Consider the following 16,804-nt stretch of genomic DNA (forward strand, 5'->3'; position numbering starts at 1 on the left):
GACAGATGAATTTTCATTTCATTTCATGGTGGCTGTACAAGTTTGAGCAGCGTTACCGTGGCAACAGCTGTCCGAAAACTGCATTGTTTACCTTTGATAAACAAGTATTTTACATAGTTTTGTACCGAGCACCTCCAGCCCAGATTTTGTGAAATCAAAGCCAACTGATAATGCACTATGTCTCACAGCAAATTTATAAAGTATTAAATTTGTATTCTGAAACCAAGATTCTTGTTAAAGGAACCCCAAAGTGTGTTAGTTTACCTATTATTACTTTATGACTGCCACAAGTAACCTCAATGACCAGATGATTATACATGTTAAGTTAATGTAGTTGCTTCTCAGTGTGTGCAGTTATTTTATGTAAAGTTTAGTGTCAAGTTTTCATCACGCCTTTGTGTCTGTTGTTGTAAACAGCGTAGCATGGCTGATCATCACGCTCCAGATAATTGCACTAAGCCACTGTTGTCTTGGCCTTGTACAGACTGTAGGCCCCCCTCTTTCCTAAGGTTTTTGTGCTGGAACGAAGGCGACTGATTGCCACAAGGTGTTTTTGAATGTCTGTGTTCGGAGAGAGTCCTCGAGTGTATGTTGTTGAGTGCAATTAAAACATTCTGTTCTGTGAGGTTTCTTTTCTGCGTCTCACATCCGACAGTCTGTCTAATGTTCATTCAAACCCTCACTTTGAAATGTCCTTCACCTGCACTAAAAATGAATAAACGAGAAATCCAGCAACGCATGAGGAATCAAACCAAAGCACTCTAAATTTAAACACTTTCCCAGCAGAGTTTGGTTGAGTTATGCTAATGAAGAAATAATTTTAAAAAAGGTTGTGCTCACAGCATACATGCAATTTAATTGCCGAATTAAAGGAAAACAAAAAAGTTTAATTTCCCCTCACACCATACAGCCCTCACTGACTCAAGGTTTGTATGTAGTGACAGTTTATTTGATGAATACCTGTGCCCAATACTTTTCAATATAGTTCATGTGAAGAAAAAGATTATTTTTATGCTGCAGGCAATGCACACTTTCAGTGAAAAACTAATTTAATATGGTGCACAGCCAGGAGCAGCTCAAAACAATATGGAAAGGTAAACTGTTGTTTTTACACGGTGCACCATAACATATATGATACAAGCTCCCGAGACATTAATGTGAAGCTTTTTAAGTCGTACTGTTGACCAGGATTTCTCCACCGTCCGCCATCGAGTCCTCAGAGGCTGCAGTGCAACTATTTCACTGAGAAACACTTCTTCAGCGACAGTGGAGGAGCTGATCACAGAGACACACTGCAGTAGTCACTGTTTGACATGAAAACTGGCTGACTCTGTGGTCTAGGTGATGTATGCAGGATGATGATTGTCTGAACTGAATACAGGAAATGCATCAGCACGGGGCAGCAGCAGCAACACGTAAGTTGGCTGCCAAAAGAACGTCAACCTGAACAAATCTGTATCAGTGTATGCAAAATTTTTGAATATTTGATCTTGCCGTCAGTTTGTGTTTTTGTGTGAATCCTAACTCTTTAAAACAGCTTCCTACACAGGTAGTCCTGCTGCTTCTCCAAACTGCTGTCGTGCTGACTGCCATCTACTGTAGGTAATACACTGAATATAAATCAGTACCTCATACAATCCCACTTCAAATAATCACAACTGTCCCTTAAAGCTTCAGAACAATATGTTAACATTGTACATGGGCCCTTTACAAATGTACAGGAGAGGACAAGTGGTCAAACTAGTCAAAAGTTACACAAGAATAAGTTCCAGCAACACTTTGGATGAAATACACCCCTGTTGTTCTGTAGTTCAGAGTTACGTGGAGCCAAGAAGCCGTTACCTGCAGCATTTCAGCACCAGGGACAGCTCCACAGCTTCAGCGTGCTGAGGAGAGGGTCCTGTCCAGGAGCCCGGACACACACATCAGTGCTGCCTTCCATCATCCAACTCATTGATCTGTAAAAGGCAGTCAGTTTGCATTGTGTCCCAAATTCACTACCAACCAGTTGTACACCAGAGAGGGAAGAAGTACTCAGATCTTCTACTTCAGTAAAAATAGCAATACCACAGTGCAAAAATACTGTAATAAGTAAATTTTGTGCATTTCTAGTTTTACGCAAGTTGCTTTTGTACAAAAATAGAGGTATCAGTACTCATTATACAGAACGGCCTGTCTTGGAATAATGTATGTTAAATAATTGGATTAAAATCATTGATGTATAAATCATTCTAATGTTGAAGCTGGTAACCATGGGGCAATTCACAACGTTATGTTCTTCTACTACACACAAAATTCTTTATTATTATTCCACCGTGCTTTTGTTTTCAGCTTTACTCCGTCCACGTTTTTCAATGTAGAAACTGAATTCACATGTCAAGATATTCAGCTCAGTTTGGACCGATGTGCTATTACTTTTACATATTACATTCACTACTTTCCAAAATAAGAAACATAAAAATGGATGGATGTTCAAAATTCACACGTTTTCAGTTTTTCATTCGTTTTCAGCTTTTATCTCCTCAGTCATATTTTCAGCTAGAGACTCCCTTGAAACCTTAAAAATGCTCCACATCTTTCAGATATTATGAGATTTATTCCACTTTACAGTCCCACTCATACTAATGAAACCTTTCACCATTTTTGCAGCTCGTCATACTCCTTCAGCTGATTCTCCACACAAATTAAAGCCAGCAATGCAGTTGAGCGTCAGCTTTTCAACATCCAGCATTCACAACACAGTTTCTTCAGAATTCTCTAGTTACTCTTTATACTGCTGGGTAGCTAATGAATTTTCCCTTGGGGTTCAGTTAAGTCTTGCCTTCATCTATAATAATACATCCTAATTTTTGGATTTATATTTTGTATTAATCAGAATGCAAAGGAACTAGTAACTGAAGTTATCAATTCAATGTACAAGAGTAAAGAGTGCAGTATTTCTGTCTGAAATCTTGTGGAGTAGAAGTACAACATACCTAAAATTGTATTTAACTACAATACTTGAGTAAATTTACTTAGTTATTTACATAATATACTTGATACAGTTTTTACATTTTGATACTTAAGACTTGATTAAAACTAGTTGGTAGTGTGTACAGACACAACCTGAGCCCCCAGCACAGACGCAGCGCAGTATATTTACACCAAACTATCAGCTGATCCAAATATAAGTCAAGTCCATTATGCAGGTCCAGCAAGCAGGATATGCTATAACTTGCATATTCAAAGCAATTACATTGGACACGTATTTCAAAGTGATTTTTATTTCAGTCAGGCTAAATCGGTTTCGATACCAAAGAAATGTAAAAATAAAAATAGTACAACAAAGTACATCATTTTACAAATACTCATGATGGAGGTCTGACATATCAGAATAATCAAATAAATTCAAACATGTCACAGTCATAACAAAAATAGAAAAAGTCAATACAGTACATAGAATGCATTAGGAGCTATATACTTGAAGTGTTTGCTATACCATAGACTTTACAAAATTCTACTAGAAAAAACTCCCAGTACCAATGGAATATCAGGTAATATAAAATGTTAAAAAAAAAGAATACAAACAATAGAACAAAAAACACTTGTGATGTGAGTGTGTGTGCGTTTATTCATACAGGTGCAATCTGCATGCAAATCTGCCTCAGTGTGACAAATGATAAAAGCAGCTACAGTTGGTGTGTGTGTGTGTGCCATCGGTTTGACAGCAGTTGTTTAAAGATGACTTGTGGGGGATGATGTCACTGCCAGACAGTTTCTAAAAAGCTAGCACAAAACATCTTTGAGAAGAGGATGCACCTTTATGATTACTAGTTTCATGTACTGGACACACAGCAGTCAGTTTCCCCGGTAAGAGCAGCACTTATCAAAAGTCAGGGTTTTCAAATAAGAGAATGTTAGCTGTCTGATGGGGAAATGATGTCGTAAACTGGCATTATACTAAATGTTTTTATCTCAGGAGCCCAACTTGCTGTATATGCTCAGCTGATAGTGTTTGGTTGACAGAATGAAAAGTTGATTTTGCTGCAACCCTAACGTAGCAAGGCCAAAGATTTTGTGCCAACAGTTTAACAAGGCAAAGCCAACGTTTTCTGTTGGCTTAAAAACTGACTGTGTTAGAATCTTTGTGCCACTGATTTAAGGTGACACAAAGACGACTTTCATGATTATGATGGTCACTGTTGTGTGTATTTCATATGATGGTGGACCTTGGCACTGACCGGCTCCCCGCACAGACACCTCTTCGAAAGATAAATGCACCAATCAGACAAAAGTACACAGACAAATGCCACTACAAAAAGTCCACTAGTAACCCGAACAATAACAATAGTAACAATAATAATATTCCTCCACCATATACGTGGTGATATTTTCTTTCTCCCACTCTCTGGGAGTAAAAATAGATAATTTGGCAGAAAAGAAACTGCTGTCCTGACAGTCCACGCTGTGTCTTTGAGTGTGAATGGGTGCAGATAATTAGCTGTGATGCTAATCCGTTTGCTCCTGGGAGCTCCCATGGAGACAGCAGTCACTATGGTTACCGCATGCTCTCTGTCTCTCTATCTAGTGTGTGTAACAGTCCAGGAGAGAGTGTGTGTCTATACCGTATATGTGTTTGACAGCAAGCCTCAGGGACTTGGCCGCAGGCAGGCTGGTAGTGATAGTTTGATCCCCATGTTGACTGATCCCCCCATTGATGCTGTAGATATTAAGACTTCTAAAGCTGATCTGCGATCTGGCTCAGCTACATCTTGACAGAGCTTGGAGCTCTGGACTGAGAGGAGGTCTGACGTTTCCATCGGGGGTGGAGTCCCGTTACGGAGGGGGCGGGACTTGTGGACATGCTGTCACTCGGGGGCAGAGCTCTGGTTCTGCTGGTATATGGAGGCTTTATCCTTCAGCAGAGCCAGACACAGGTGACAGCTCCAGCTCCCTGTAACACAAGCAGAGTGAGGCAGGGCTCATGAACCGTGTATGCTGAGATGCATCATCAGCTCGTCAGGCATCACTGTGAGCAAATATTTGTTTGTTCAGTCTGCATTTAGTCCTCTGTAAACATCACAGCACACAACAGCATCTACCGGACTGTAATCAACCAAATCTCTCTTCTAAACCACATTTTTCCACATGATGACATCACGCGTACAGATGCTTTAAAATTTTTCAGAGTATTACAAGTCAGTGTAACTAATCTTTTACTAAAAGCCATATAACATGTTTCTCTTAACTCACAACCCACACAGACATGGACCAATTCTTCTATTTATCTGCTACCTGTAGCTTGGAAAACTACAGATGTGCATCAGGCCTCTAAAGAATGCATTTCTGAGGAAAAGGACACATAGTCCTATCAAAGGATCAGAGGCGACAACAAGTGAAGTAAAGTGTTCTGTGTCAGCTCACCCTCTGGTGGTTCAGTCATTGGGGGACTTAGACAGTACATGTGGTAGCCTCGGTCGCAGTCATCACAGAACAGCAGCTGGTCCTACAGAAACACATGATCATGGTCAGTGTACTGATCAGGCAAGAAGATAAAATTCCGGATGGATAACAGTGAACAAAAACACTGACACTCTAACGAAAGCCATCATGAGCCATGGACTCACTCATTGAGCCTCAACGATTAATCAATTAGTTGTCAACTATTAACTTAATCGCCAACTATTTTGTTTTCAGTTTGAGCAATTTTTTAAGGAAAAAAAAGTCAAGTCCAGCTTCTTACATGTGAATATTTTCAGGTTTCCTCACTCCACTATGACAGTCAAGGGAATATATTTTGGTCGTGGACAAAACAAGATAATTGACCACATCATCTTGGGCTTTGGTAAACACTGATCAATGTTTTTCACCGTTTTCTGACATTTTATAGACCAAACAAGTAATCGATTAACAAAAAAAATCATTGACAGATTAATCAACAATGAGAATAATTTTAAATTGCAGCCCTAAAACAGGGCAAGAGACACAATTAAAGTACATCAACAGCCACTGGCAAGCCATAGAACTAGTATCTTTTTTTCTCTCCCTTTCAGCCCTCTGTCCACACAAAGTAAGGGTGTCGCAGAGGGTGGGAAGGGACTGAATAGTGGTGGTTTAACAAGCCGAGACTCAGCGGAGTAAACATACTGTGCACACAGAAACAACATCTTAAAAAATTAGATAGCTTAGCGACCACTAAGGAGCCAGTGTTTCCTTTATGTAAACTGGGCTTGGATCTCGTGAGCAGACAAGTCGCCAACGTATTTTTTGGCAAACCAGGAGGACACATACGGAATGTTTGAAATATCACGAAAGGGCTCACATCATTCTCTGAGGTGCCGCAAACATTGCAGCACTTGCACTCGATGCACTGCCAGCGGTAAGTCTTCACTGCAGCCATCATCACTGGTGTGAACTGCAGGCATGTCGGGTGGCCTGCAGGAGGAAGAGGATGAGGGACAAATGTTGTCAAGTAAGATAAATTACTTCATATTTGATTAGTGACTTCTTTGACTTTCTCTGCATGATGAAGCGGTGTGTGTATGGGGTGAGTAATAATCAGCATTTAAAAAGTTCAGATAGTGTCTTTTTTTCTAGCTTTTCCAAAACACGAACACACAAGCAAAAGTGTCAAGTATGGATTAAATAGTTTGTTTGACAGCTGCAGCAGAGGTGGGCGGGGCTAAGCGAGCAGTCAATTTGTAATGAAAGAGACAGAGTCATACCTGAGCGTCCGCAGTCTGAGCAGGACACTAGCTCTTCTGATTGGCCGGTCTTCTGGTTTAAGGTGGAGTCTCCCAGACAGAAGTCACAGTAATCATTGGGCAGTGCCAGCCCATTGGGACCCTTCTTAGTGGCTGAGCAGGAGAATGAGTGAGGAAACCATTTGGTGCACATTAGAACTGTCACTTTAAACTGAATTATCAAGAAAGATGAGTTGAATATCACTATCTTGGTCCACAAGAACAAATGTTTTAAACTTTGAAGCATAGTTTTACAAACCTGTTCATGCCACATCAGCCAACAACAACTTTTTGTCTCAACAACTGGCTGATGATGATGTGTTGAACCGTGATCAGTGTTTCCCCTGTGTTGACTGCTTTGGGGGAGCAGGGTGGGGGGTGTAACCCATACACTCGGTTAACTGTGCTGAGATCCTTTGCTGCTGCATTGCAAACTGACAGCTGCCATAGTTAATATTATCTTACAGTTCCCTCTGCCGGGCTGACAGTTTAGCCACACAAAACTTCACTGACTGTGTAAACCTGCTCTGAATGAATAGATGGTGAACCAGATATCAGCGTTAGCTAGTATGCTAACATCACAGCAACTGCTACAATCGTTGGGAGCCAGCTGGCTTGCTTTGAACGTTTGGTTCTTTCTTTGGTTTTGAATGGATTACATCAATAATTACTCTTATTGAGAAGTTTTTATTGCAATGAAACTAGCATGACCATAAATGACAGCAAAGTAAAGTGGAGTAAAGACTCTCACACTGAGCTGAAATGAATTCATTGCACATAAATTAGATAAATAACATTCAATTTTTTTGTCTCTTCCAGGTGGGGCCGGCCGGCCTCCAAAAGGCAGTGGTAGGGGAAACACTGATGATCCAAACTAATGAATGAGTGACAACTGACAACACGCACTTGTTGAATGTACTTCTAACACGATGTCGCGTGCACAAAAAACAACAGCAATGCGATGGATATGTTTGGGGGACAAAAAAGATGGATGATATGCTGAAAAATAAAAAATAGAAAATGCCAGGAATCCCAACTGTGCAAGCATGTTTCAGTCAGGAACACCGATCCCAAATTTGGGATTCAAAATCATAATTAAAAAAAAAAAAAAAGAGCGGACAAAAAAAAAAAAAAGAATGAGAGAGAGACATCCCTTGTACAAACACACACATGCTACATGGCATGCAACCAAACCTTCCCCTCTCTCTCTCTCTGTCTCTCTCTCTCTCAGCACTAGAGAGTGACTCACTCTTCTGCTCCTCAGGCTGGCGAGGAGTGGGTGGTGCCTCGATCTCCTCGCGGTCCTCGCCCTCCTCCTCTGCCAGGTGAGAGTGTGTATAGTGGTAGCTCAGGCCAGGACGGTTCTTGTAGCGCTTCCCACAAACTGACACACACACACACGTCATACAAGAGTGTTACAGTGATGGTGGCTAGTTCTAACTACCGTCCATTAAGGCCCAAGGCAGAACCACAAAGCTATGCTGTTCATCACCCCACAACCGGCCTTATTATGGTTTAAAACTTATTTTCACATGGTTAATTTTCGACTGACGCGCCAGTAGCAAAGTCATACAGCGGAGGTGAGTATTTGCACAGTGAGCGATGGCCAGCAGGAAGTTACAGAGCACACATGGAGCGACATCAGGGGGGCAGAAAAAAGAAAAAAGAAAAAAAAAAAAACGCATTCAGACGGGCATTTTTCAAATCTCTTTGCTGTCAAACTTACGTTCCAGAAGGAGTCTTTCAGATCACACCATGCATGGCAGAAAGGTTTATTTTTTCGTCTTTTAGGGGGAAAAGCTATAGCCTCTCTTGCCGACATGCATGACACACGGACGTTGCAAAGGAAGCTTCTACTCACTGTCGCAGGCGTACGGTTTGTCCCTCTCCTCCAGCGCTGCAGCTGCAGCCTCCTGCTTTTTCTTGCCATTCTTGTCACTGCGACCCTATAGAACCCATTTAACAGGTGAGAAAATACTGGACAAACTACTGAAAAACAACAATTCACTACTTAATCATTTAAAACACACTTTAAATTCAACAAAGAACAACATACAAAACACAACAGAAAGGAGCATTATTGAAGCGAAAAGAGAAAAAAGGTAAAGTAGGAAGCATAATGCAGATTGGAACAACAATTTTTTCCTGGGAGTAACAACATGTCACACTCTAAAAATGAAACTACCTCATTGTGATTACGAAGAGTCTCAAGGTTGAGAATGAAAACTATTGTAACTACAGCAGTAACTGTGATTGTAACTGTCACTCTGGTTGTTTGAGTTGACAGCAAACTCAACTCATTAGCTATCTTTTAACACATTTTTTTGTCTAGAAAAAACTGCAACTTGTCAAATAAAACATCTCTGAACGACAACATGCGATGAAACTGGCAACAAATCTGTCCACGAGCAACTCTGACTCCAACAATGAGACTTGACCGTGATTACACTGACGGCTTTACATCCCCCAACACTCATCCTCTGGGATCCCATGGGGAAGTGACTGCAGAGAAAGACAAGGCACTCACCTTGGACTTGCTCTTGCCTCGTCTCTTGGGGGTCTCGTCCTCAAAGTCTTCGTCATCCAAGTCGTCCAAGTAGTCGTCGTGATCCAGGACTCTCTGCAATGACAGGGTTACTATTAGGTCTCACTGTTTTGAATGTGTGAAGTCTTCAGGACTGCACTGCAACTGAATGTCATTTTTTAAGTCTAAAAAAGGCAATCTATTTGATTTTCAATAAATTTTAACTTTTGGACTTAACAACACTTTGGAGTTACTGGAAATTAGATCACACAAAACAATCCAACACAGCCATAACTGGAACCAAATAATACAAACATTGTAATATTAACAATTTAAGTGTGCCTTAATCTTTATCTGCAACTGTGTAGAAATATCAGGTTTAAGCAGAATTAATAAACATGAAAAAAGCCCTCCACATCATTCAAATATTGATTTAGAGTTTGAATGTCAACATTATGAATGAAGCTTCAAACTATTCAGTGCAGCCCTACAACTCTTCCTTACTTTACAGCATTTAGAGTTGGATGCTTGGTAAGAACTTGCCTCTGTTGAAAAACTTCAGAAAAGAGGTTCTGGAAGGACTGATTGGTCTAACTGGTGCATAATAATAACTTAATTCAAGACTGCCATTCTCTGCTCCTGCCACTGAGCCACACCAAAGTCATAAATGCAAGGGGAAAAAAAACACTAAAAGACCAGGAGAAGAAATCTGTCCTATCTTCGGAACCACAGACTATGAATGACTTGAAGAAATAAGTTCAAGTCGAAAGCTTGTGCCTTTTACATTACATATGTCATTTGGTGCATTGCATTGTTCTAGATGTCCGTTGCATTGGCACAAAACAACACTGTTCAGCGATCTTTGAGCCAGACCTTGCGGACACGGCCGGAGGACGTGTGAGTGGTTGCCGAGGTGGCTGGAGGCTCCACGGTTGCTGAATCTTCCTCAGGGCCGCGGAGGTCCGACACTCCGCTCCTCCTGTCGAGGGGCTCCCCCTTCAGCAGGGCCTCCAAACTGCTGCCATCCACCGCTCCCAACGCGTCACGCTTCAGACCCAGTTCCAAATCTGCTACACGCATGGAGCGAAATAGTGATGTATGCATTGACAGAACACAGCCACAGACAAACACGACGTTTATGATCAGACATTTACTAAATATGTTTACAAACTTTTACAGGTGAAGTCCTACCAACACGAATGAACCCAACCCCCTTGACTGTATTTGAGAAAAGTTGCTCCACCTGAGGTGATACCTGCTTTGAGAGGCGGAAAGGCCAAGCGGGGGTCCTCAGGGGGATGAGAACGCCGTTTCTTTCTCCAGCGACGGGCTGGGTAGGTGTACAGCTGCCCTGGAGCTACACCTGATGAGACAGGGAACAGTACAAATAGAAGAACAAGCAGGTGAAGTCAGTTTTGTTTTGATCTAAGACACTTATTACGGAAAATAAAAAAACAGGTGTTTTTGTGTTTTGTAAGGTATATTTTCTGCACAGATGGCATGCTACAGCATTTGTTAGTATAATATCTAATTATCAGTCAACACTTATTATATACCTGCACTTCGGTGTCTCTTCTCCATCCAAATGTAACAGTTGGACTGGGCCACACCAGTCTGAGAGTCCAGGAAAGGCATGAGGATGCTGCGCTCAGCACACAAACGAGCGTTGTAACTATGACACTGCTCCATGGCATCTCTGTAATACTGCTCTCCCAGCCTGAAATGTGGAAGTTGGACACTGGCAGGTCAAATAACAGATCAGGACAGACTTAAATATCACTGCTGGACAAATATTTCAAATGAAATAGAGTTATTTAATAATAAACAGTGTGGTGAGCTGTTATTGTAATGTATGCAAGTGGAATCTCTAACTGTATATGCATTCTTATTCTCTGCATGCCTACTCATTCCTCTTAAAGGTACTTAGGTGCTCAAGTTGCTTACAGAGAGTTCATTGTTTCTTATTCTTTTTTTTTTTTTAAATGAAGACATTACATACACAAAGATAACAACCTCTTCATTTTGAGTGCCAATGTTCATTCTTGACCTTGTGAAAAGCACTTTGACAAAATTACTAGCCACTTCATTGTTTTTTCTGGAGCTCTCAGCTGCATCAAGACTGTCTCCTTCATAAAGAACACCATTTTTGCTTTATCCAAATCTGTTCAATTTGTTTTTAAAGGAATTGTGACCACGGCATGTACAAGTGGGACGTTTGATGGCTAAAAAAGAAACATTTTCTCAAGTCAAAAAAAAAAAACCTTGTTATTTCTATAAGCAGATACCAATACACCGCCAACAAGCTAATATCAGCTATTATAATATAGCCTGATAACACCACAGAGTTAATAGAAAAAGAAACAAATTTTCTTGAATGTAGAGCTGCAACAATTTATCGATTAGTTGTCAACTTTTAAATCATGATAAAAATTCCACGATTACAGCTGCTTCACTTTGAATATTTTCTAGTTTCTTCACTCCTCTACGACAGTAAACGAAACATCTTTGGGTTGTGGACAAAACAAGACATCTGAGAACAGGCTTTGGGGAACACTGATCAACATTTTTCAACATTTTCTGACATTATATAGACCAAACAACTACTCGATTAATCGAGACAATAAGTGGCAGATTAATCGACAATGATAATAATTGCTAGTTGCAGCCCTACTTGAATGGTTATGTGGTTGGACACAGTAATCACATCCTCTGTTATTATATGACCACAAATGGAGTTAAATCAGAGGTGCACCACAAAGGAAGGGTGTAATCACTGCAAATGGCTTTACTGGACAACCTACTGCTACTATGTTAGCACACTGCAGCCTTACATTGTAATTCATAATTCTCACTTATTTACACCGCTTTGTGATTTTTTAACATTATCTAATTAGAAAGCGGCAGCCATCTTCGGTGAGGCTAAAATGAATAATAACAGTAGTCTACGAAAATGAATCTTCCTCACAAATACAGTATTAATTTTTGGACCAATTTCTCACATTGTTCCACTGCAATGCTCACAGACTCTACGATCCCTGCATCCATTAATAGGACACGCATACCCAAGTCTGGCCTCATGATAATGTCAAACACCAACAGTATCGATGGAGGGATGTCAGAACAAAAGGTTGATTGTTAGCAAGCCTCTCGTAACAACAAAGCACCCGCCAAGATGACAGTTTACTCGTAAATTAACTCTGAGCGGCTGGTTAGCAACAGTTTGGATATATCGTGTGTAACACCACCTTAAAACACACCATGAGTCGCTAAGTTTAGAATAAGTAGTGGCTAAAACACAGGTCTACAATGGGTTCGCCTCATTCATATCTGTCCACAGCTAACAAGCTAACCTTAGCTCAGCGGATAACGTTATTCTCTTGGGACAAATGTCGTATTCAAGATTGAGGATGCAATGTTTACACTATATTTATGCACTCTGTACTAACATGACAAACAATCAATTATAAATTCATCTCTGTATGGCTGCTGGTTTTACACTTAAGATAAATAAAGGTAAACTTACACTTTCACAACACTGTCGACGGCCGCCGCCATGTTTGCTTATTGCGGTTGTGTGAAGTGCCACTGCGTCTGCGCTTAAACGTTAGTGACCGTTACTGCCTCCCACGGTGAAAACAGGAAGTGCAGTTCCTTCGTGATCCTGTTGGATCAATGCAGTAGTCGTTAAACGCTTTTTTTTTAACATGTAATGAGCATATTTTTTTGGTATGACGACATATTTTTAACAAACTCAACGCCCTCAAATTTAAGCTTAATACCAAAACAGCACAAAGCAACGTCAGTAAGAACAAACTGACCATAAAATCTGCAGCACATATCATTAAACCACCAATCATAAAAAAAAGATAAGACACAAGACCAGCAGCTTAGAAAAACAGGACAAATATAACCAGCGACTCTCAACACAAAGCACAAATGAAGCTGAAACTCTCTAAGGAGGACGTGGGTACTCACATGGTGCATATTTTTAAATAAAGGTATGTTTGATCAAATTCCCACTAACTGATATACAGTAAACCTGGGGTCAGGCAGTGTTCCAGTATAGAGGTACTGATTGGTTTCTGGGTCTCTACAAAATGTAATAAAGCTGGAATGAGCTGTGTACTGTACGAGATGGGACTTTTGGAGGCAGCAGGGGCCCAGGAGAAAATCCCTAACAGTGTTATGCAGCCATGCCTACTGTGCCTTTTACAGTCTGAGCTACAAAATCTAAATGCGGTAAAAGACTAATTCAGGTGCAGTGTTTGTTGATGAACTCAGTATTTCAGATTATCGCCAACACAAAAAAGTAATCATGAACCTTTTTCTGACTAGACAAACACACCATTGTGAGCTGGGCTGTCAACTTTGCTTCTAATTTCCATATTGGAAAAAGACGCTGGTGTCAAAACTATCACCGCAGTTGCGTAATTTGTGTTTCAGCTAATATCAGTGTTGCCAATTTAATATGTCTGGGTTTGAAAGGTTGGTGAGTCACAACAACTCCAGCTTAGTGTTAACTGATTGGTCCAGTGTGTTCAGTGTGTCAAGGTTTTGATAGTGCTTAGGTGCGCAATCAGTAACATTCCTCCTGCCAGTAGCTGGGCGTTTTGATAAAAAGGGATTGTCTGCTTCATGCTGATAATAAAGTGCCTGTTTAAAAGGATATTAAGCTGCCTAGCTTAGTTTATCACACGAGAACCACAGCTCGCCACAGTATGGTTGCAAGTAAGTCAAGATTTCAATGCAAAACCTTTACTTATAATTTAGTGTTTCTATGTTGTTGTATTGCAACTTTTACTGAAGTCAAAGATTTGAATACTTCCACACCTGCCAGTAGTACTGTGGCTGCAGCAGTAATTTGGAAGTGTGTGAGAGAGAAATTGAGGTTCAATGTGAAAGTAACCTTAAGATGCATCTTAAGAGATACTCAGCTCTCACTCTGCAGTGACTTAATACAGCGGGCAGGATGTTGGCAAGTCATGAAAAGGTTTTTAAATGTCTTGAAGTTAAATATGCAAATATCAGATCAGAAATTAAATCATTTGTATCAAGTTAAAATCCTCATATCTGAATTTAACATAAGCATGTTAAAATCAATCTTATCAGTAACTTTAGTATATTTTCTACATGAAAAAAATGTTGAGCACCACTTTTTGAATCACTATCCATCATCTATCTTGGCAGATAAGAGAGTCCAAACATGTTATCTGCAGTGGACCAAATCAGAAAGTGTGATTTGTGTTACTTTGACGATGCCCGTTGAATAGGCAGTCCTTCAATGTGGCCCAGGACACATCTGCATTCACATTGCTAAGAAATGTGCCCATGAGTGGCTAAGACCACTTCCAGACATGGTGTTGTCAATATGCAAAAAAATAACAGCAAAAAAAAAAAAAAAAAAAAAAAACTGTAAGAGTTTAAGTGACCTTTTCCCTGCAGTAGTTGATCTGGATGTTTGTAATCAGAGAAGAACAAATAAGAACAAACGGAGCAAAAAATTTACAACTGTTGAAGTTTAAAGTGACTTTTGCCCTGCAGTAGTGGATTTGGAAGTTTATAATCAGAGGTTATCGACACAATAGCTATACATTGGATTGTACAGTCTGACAGCGGAGTAATGAATGAATGACCTGCGGTAGCGCTACGATAGGAAGAACAAGAACAATAGAGGTGCAAATAAAGGTGCAAATAGGAACAAACGGAGCAATAAATTACAACTGTCAAAGTTGTGAAAGTGTCTTTTGTCCAGCAGTAGTGGATTTGGATGTTTGGGTGTTTTGTAATCAAAGAATAACAGAGGTTATTGTACATAATAACTACATAGTGGAGTTGTACAGTCTGACAGTGGTGGGAATGAATGACCTGAGGGTGTCTCAGTTGGCAACTGAAGGAGCTGCTCAGCTCCTCTGCAGTCTGGTACAGTGGGTGAGAGTTTTTGTCCATGATGGCTGTGAGCTTGGCCAACAGCCTCCTCTCACCCACTTCCTCCACAGAGTCCAGTGGGCAGCTCAGGACAGAGCTGGCCTTCCTGTCCCGCTCTGTGCTGCCCGGGGCCCAGCAGACGACAGCGTAGAGGATAGCAGAGGCTACCACAGAGTCATAAAAAGTCCTGAGCAGGCGTCTGCACTCTCCGAAGGACCTCAGTCTCCTCAGGAGGTGGAGGCGACTCTGGCCCCGCTTGTACAGGGCGTCGGTGTTGTGGGACCAGTCCAGTTTATTGTTAAGGTGAACACCCAGGTACTTGAAACTATCCACTGTCTCAATGTCCTCCTTCTGAAGTCAACCACCATCTCCTTTGTTTTACTGGTGTTCAAGCACAGGTGGTCGCGCTCACACCAGTCCACAAAGTCCATAATGACTGACCGGTACTCAGGCTCATTCTGACACAAAGCCCACGATGGCGGAGTCATCAGTGAACTTCTGAAGATGGCTGCTGTCCATGTTATAGGTGAAGTCCGAGGTGTAGATGGTGAAGAGGAAAGGTGAGAGGACAGTGCCCTGGGGTGCGCCCGTGCTGCAGACTACCTCCTCTGACTTGCAGCTGCGCAGTTGTACGTACTCTGGACGGTCATTGAGGTAGTTGACGGTCCAGGCAGCAAGATGTCCATCCACTCCAGCGTCCTCCAGCTTTTCTCCAGCAGTGCTGGTCTTATGGTGTTGAAAGTGCTGGAGAAGTCAAAGAACATAACCCTCACAGCACATCCAGCCGTCTCCAGATGGGCGTTCTCCCAGTCCCCTATCTGGCCAAAAAAACTTTTGCAAAAGATTCCAACCTGGGAACACTCTTAGACAAAGGCTGGTGCACCCCAAAGACCGGACACCTCACACTCAGAAGGACAATCTGGTGTATGCAGTCCAGTGCAGTGAGGAATGCACAGACTTGTATATTGGGGAAACCAAACAGCCAATGAGCAGATGCATGGCACAACACAGAAGGGCTAACTCTTCAGGTCTAGACTCAGCTGTTTACCTGCGCCTCAAGGAGGAAACACACTCCTTTGAGGATAAAAATGTGAATATTCTGGACAGACAAGACACATGGTTTGAAAGAGGAGTGAGAGAGGCCAGGTCTGAGACACCACCTATCTCCAACATACAATGCTGTCCTTTCATCTGACACCCAAGGGTTGCACCCTACCCCGCCTTAATGGGGGATCGTTTGCCTCACAATAGAGTGATACCATCCTTGGTTTGGGGGGTTGGCCTCACTCAGAGGATAAATACTTGAACCTAACACCATTTCATTGGACTAGAGCAAGGCTACTACTAAATTTTAATTACTGTCATTACTTCTCATTACTGCAGCTGTTTTGAAGGCATCTGGGAAGATGTATTTGTATTTATAATTTTCAGGACATGACTTGAAACAAACACCTGCTTTTAAAAATGCTGTAGATACAGGGTCAACACATGATGTGGATGAGTAAGACTCTGTGACAGTCTTGCAGAGATTATTTAATGTAATACACCTGACTTTTCCCATTAGACAAGCAAAGAAACCAGTAAGTGCAGGGCAAGACTCATGATCACTGACAGAAGACTGATGTGGTCAAAA

The 16,804-nt window shown here is 41.2% G+C and overlaps 1 protein-coding gene across 4 annotated transcripts; it reads right to left on the bottom strand.

The window, feature by feature from the left end:
- Positions 1–3,242: 3,242 nt before the first annotated feature.
- On the bottom strand, positions 3,243–12,823 carry dpf2l (D4, zinc and double PHD fingers family 2, like). 4 transcript variants are annotated; one of them, XM_041943764.1, is made up of 11 exons: positions 12,770–12,823; positions 10,803–10,963; positions 10,502–10,609; positions 10,120–10,313; positions 9,250–9,342; positions 8,584–8,668; positions 7,972–8,106; positions 6,705–6,836; positions 6,302–6,414; positions 5,404–5,485; positions 3,243–4,933 (listed from the first exon to the last, which is right to left on the bottom strand). In XM_041943764.1, exons 1-11 carry the CDS (start codon positions 12,799–12,801, stop codon positions 4,848–4,850), a joined length of 1,221 nt encoding a protein of 406 aa, XP_041799698.1. In that variant the 5' UTR covers positions 12,802–12,823; the 3' UTR covers positions 3,243–4,847. The 4 variants fall into 4 exon arrangements, with proteins under 4 accessions (XP_041799698.1, XP_041799697.1, XP_041799696.1 ...); XM_041943763.1 differs by having other exon boundaries at positions 10,120–10,316; XM_041943762.1 differs by having other exon boundaries at positions 10,490–10,609.
- Between the last annotated feature and the right edge of the window lie 3,981 nt (positions 12,824–16,804).

The sequence above is a fragment of the Chelmon rostratus genome, chromosome 9, assembly GCF_017976325.1.
Source record: "Chelmon rostratus isolate fCheRos1 chromosome 9, fCheRos1.pri, whole genome shotgun sequence".
NCBI classification, from domain to species: Eukaryota; Metazoa; Chordata; class Actinopteri; order Chaetodontiformes; family Chaetodontidae; genus Chelmon; species Chelmon rostratus.

What these genes read in the sequence shown, in the direction of transcription:
- dpf2l (XM_041943762.1), bottom strand. Translation starts at nt 12,801, where the DNA reads ATGGCGGCGGCCGTCGACAGTGTTGTGAAAGT. An exon ending in CAAAGCAGGTATCACCTCAG is followed by an intron (nt 10,314 to 10,489) that starts GTGGAGCAACTT and finishes TGCGTGTAGCAG; the next exon opens with ATTTGGAACTGGGTCTGAAG. An exon ending in CCAGCCTGAGGAGCAGAAGA is followed by an intron (nt 6,837 to 7,971) that starts GTGAGTCACTCT and finishes TCTCCTGCTCAG; the next exon opens with CCACTAAGAAGGGTCCCAAT.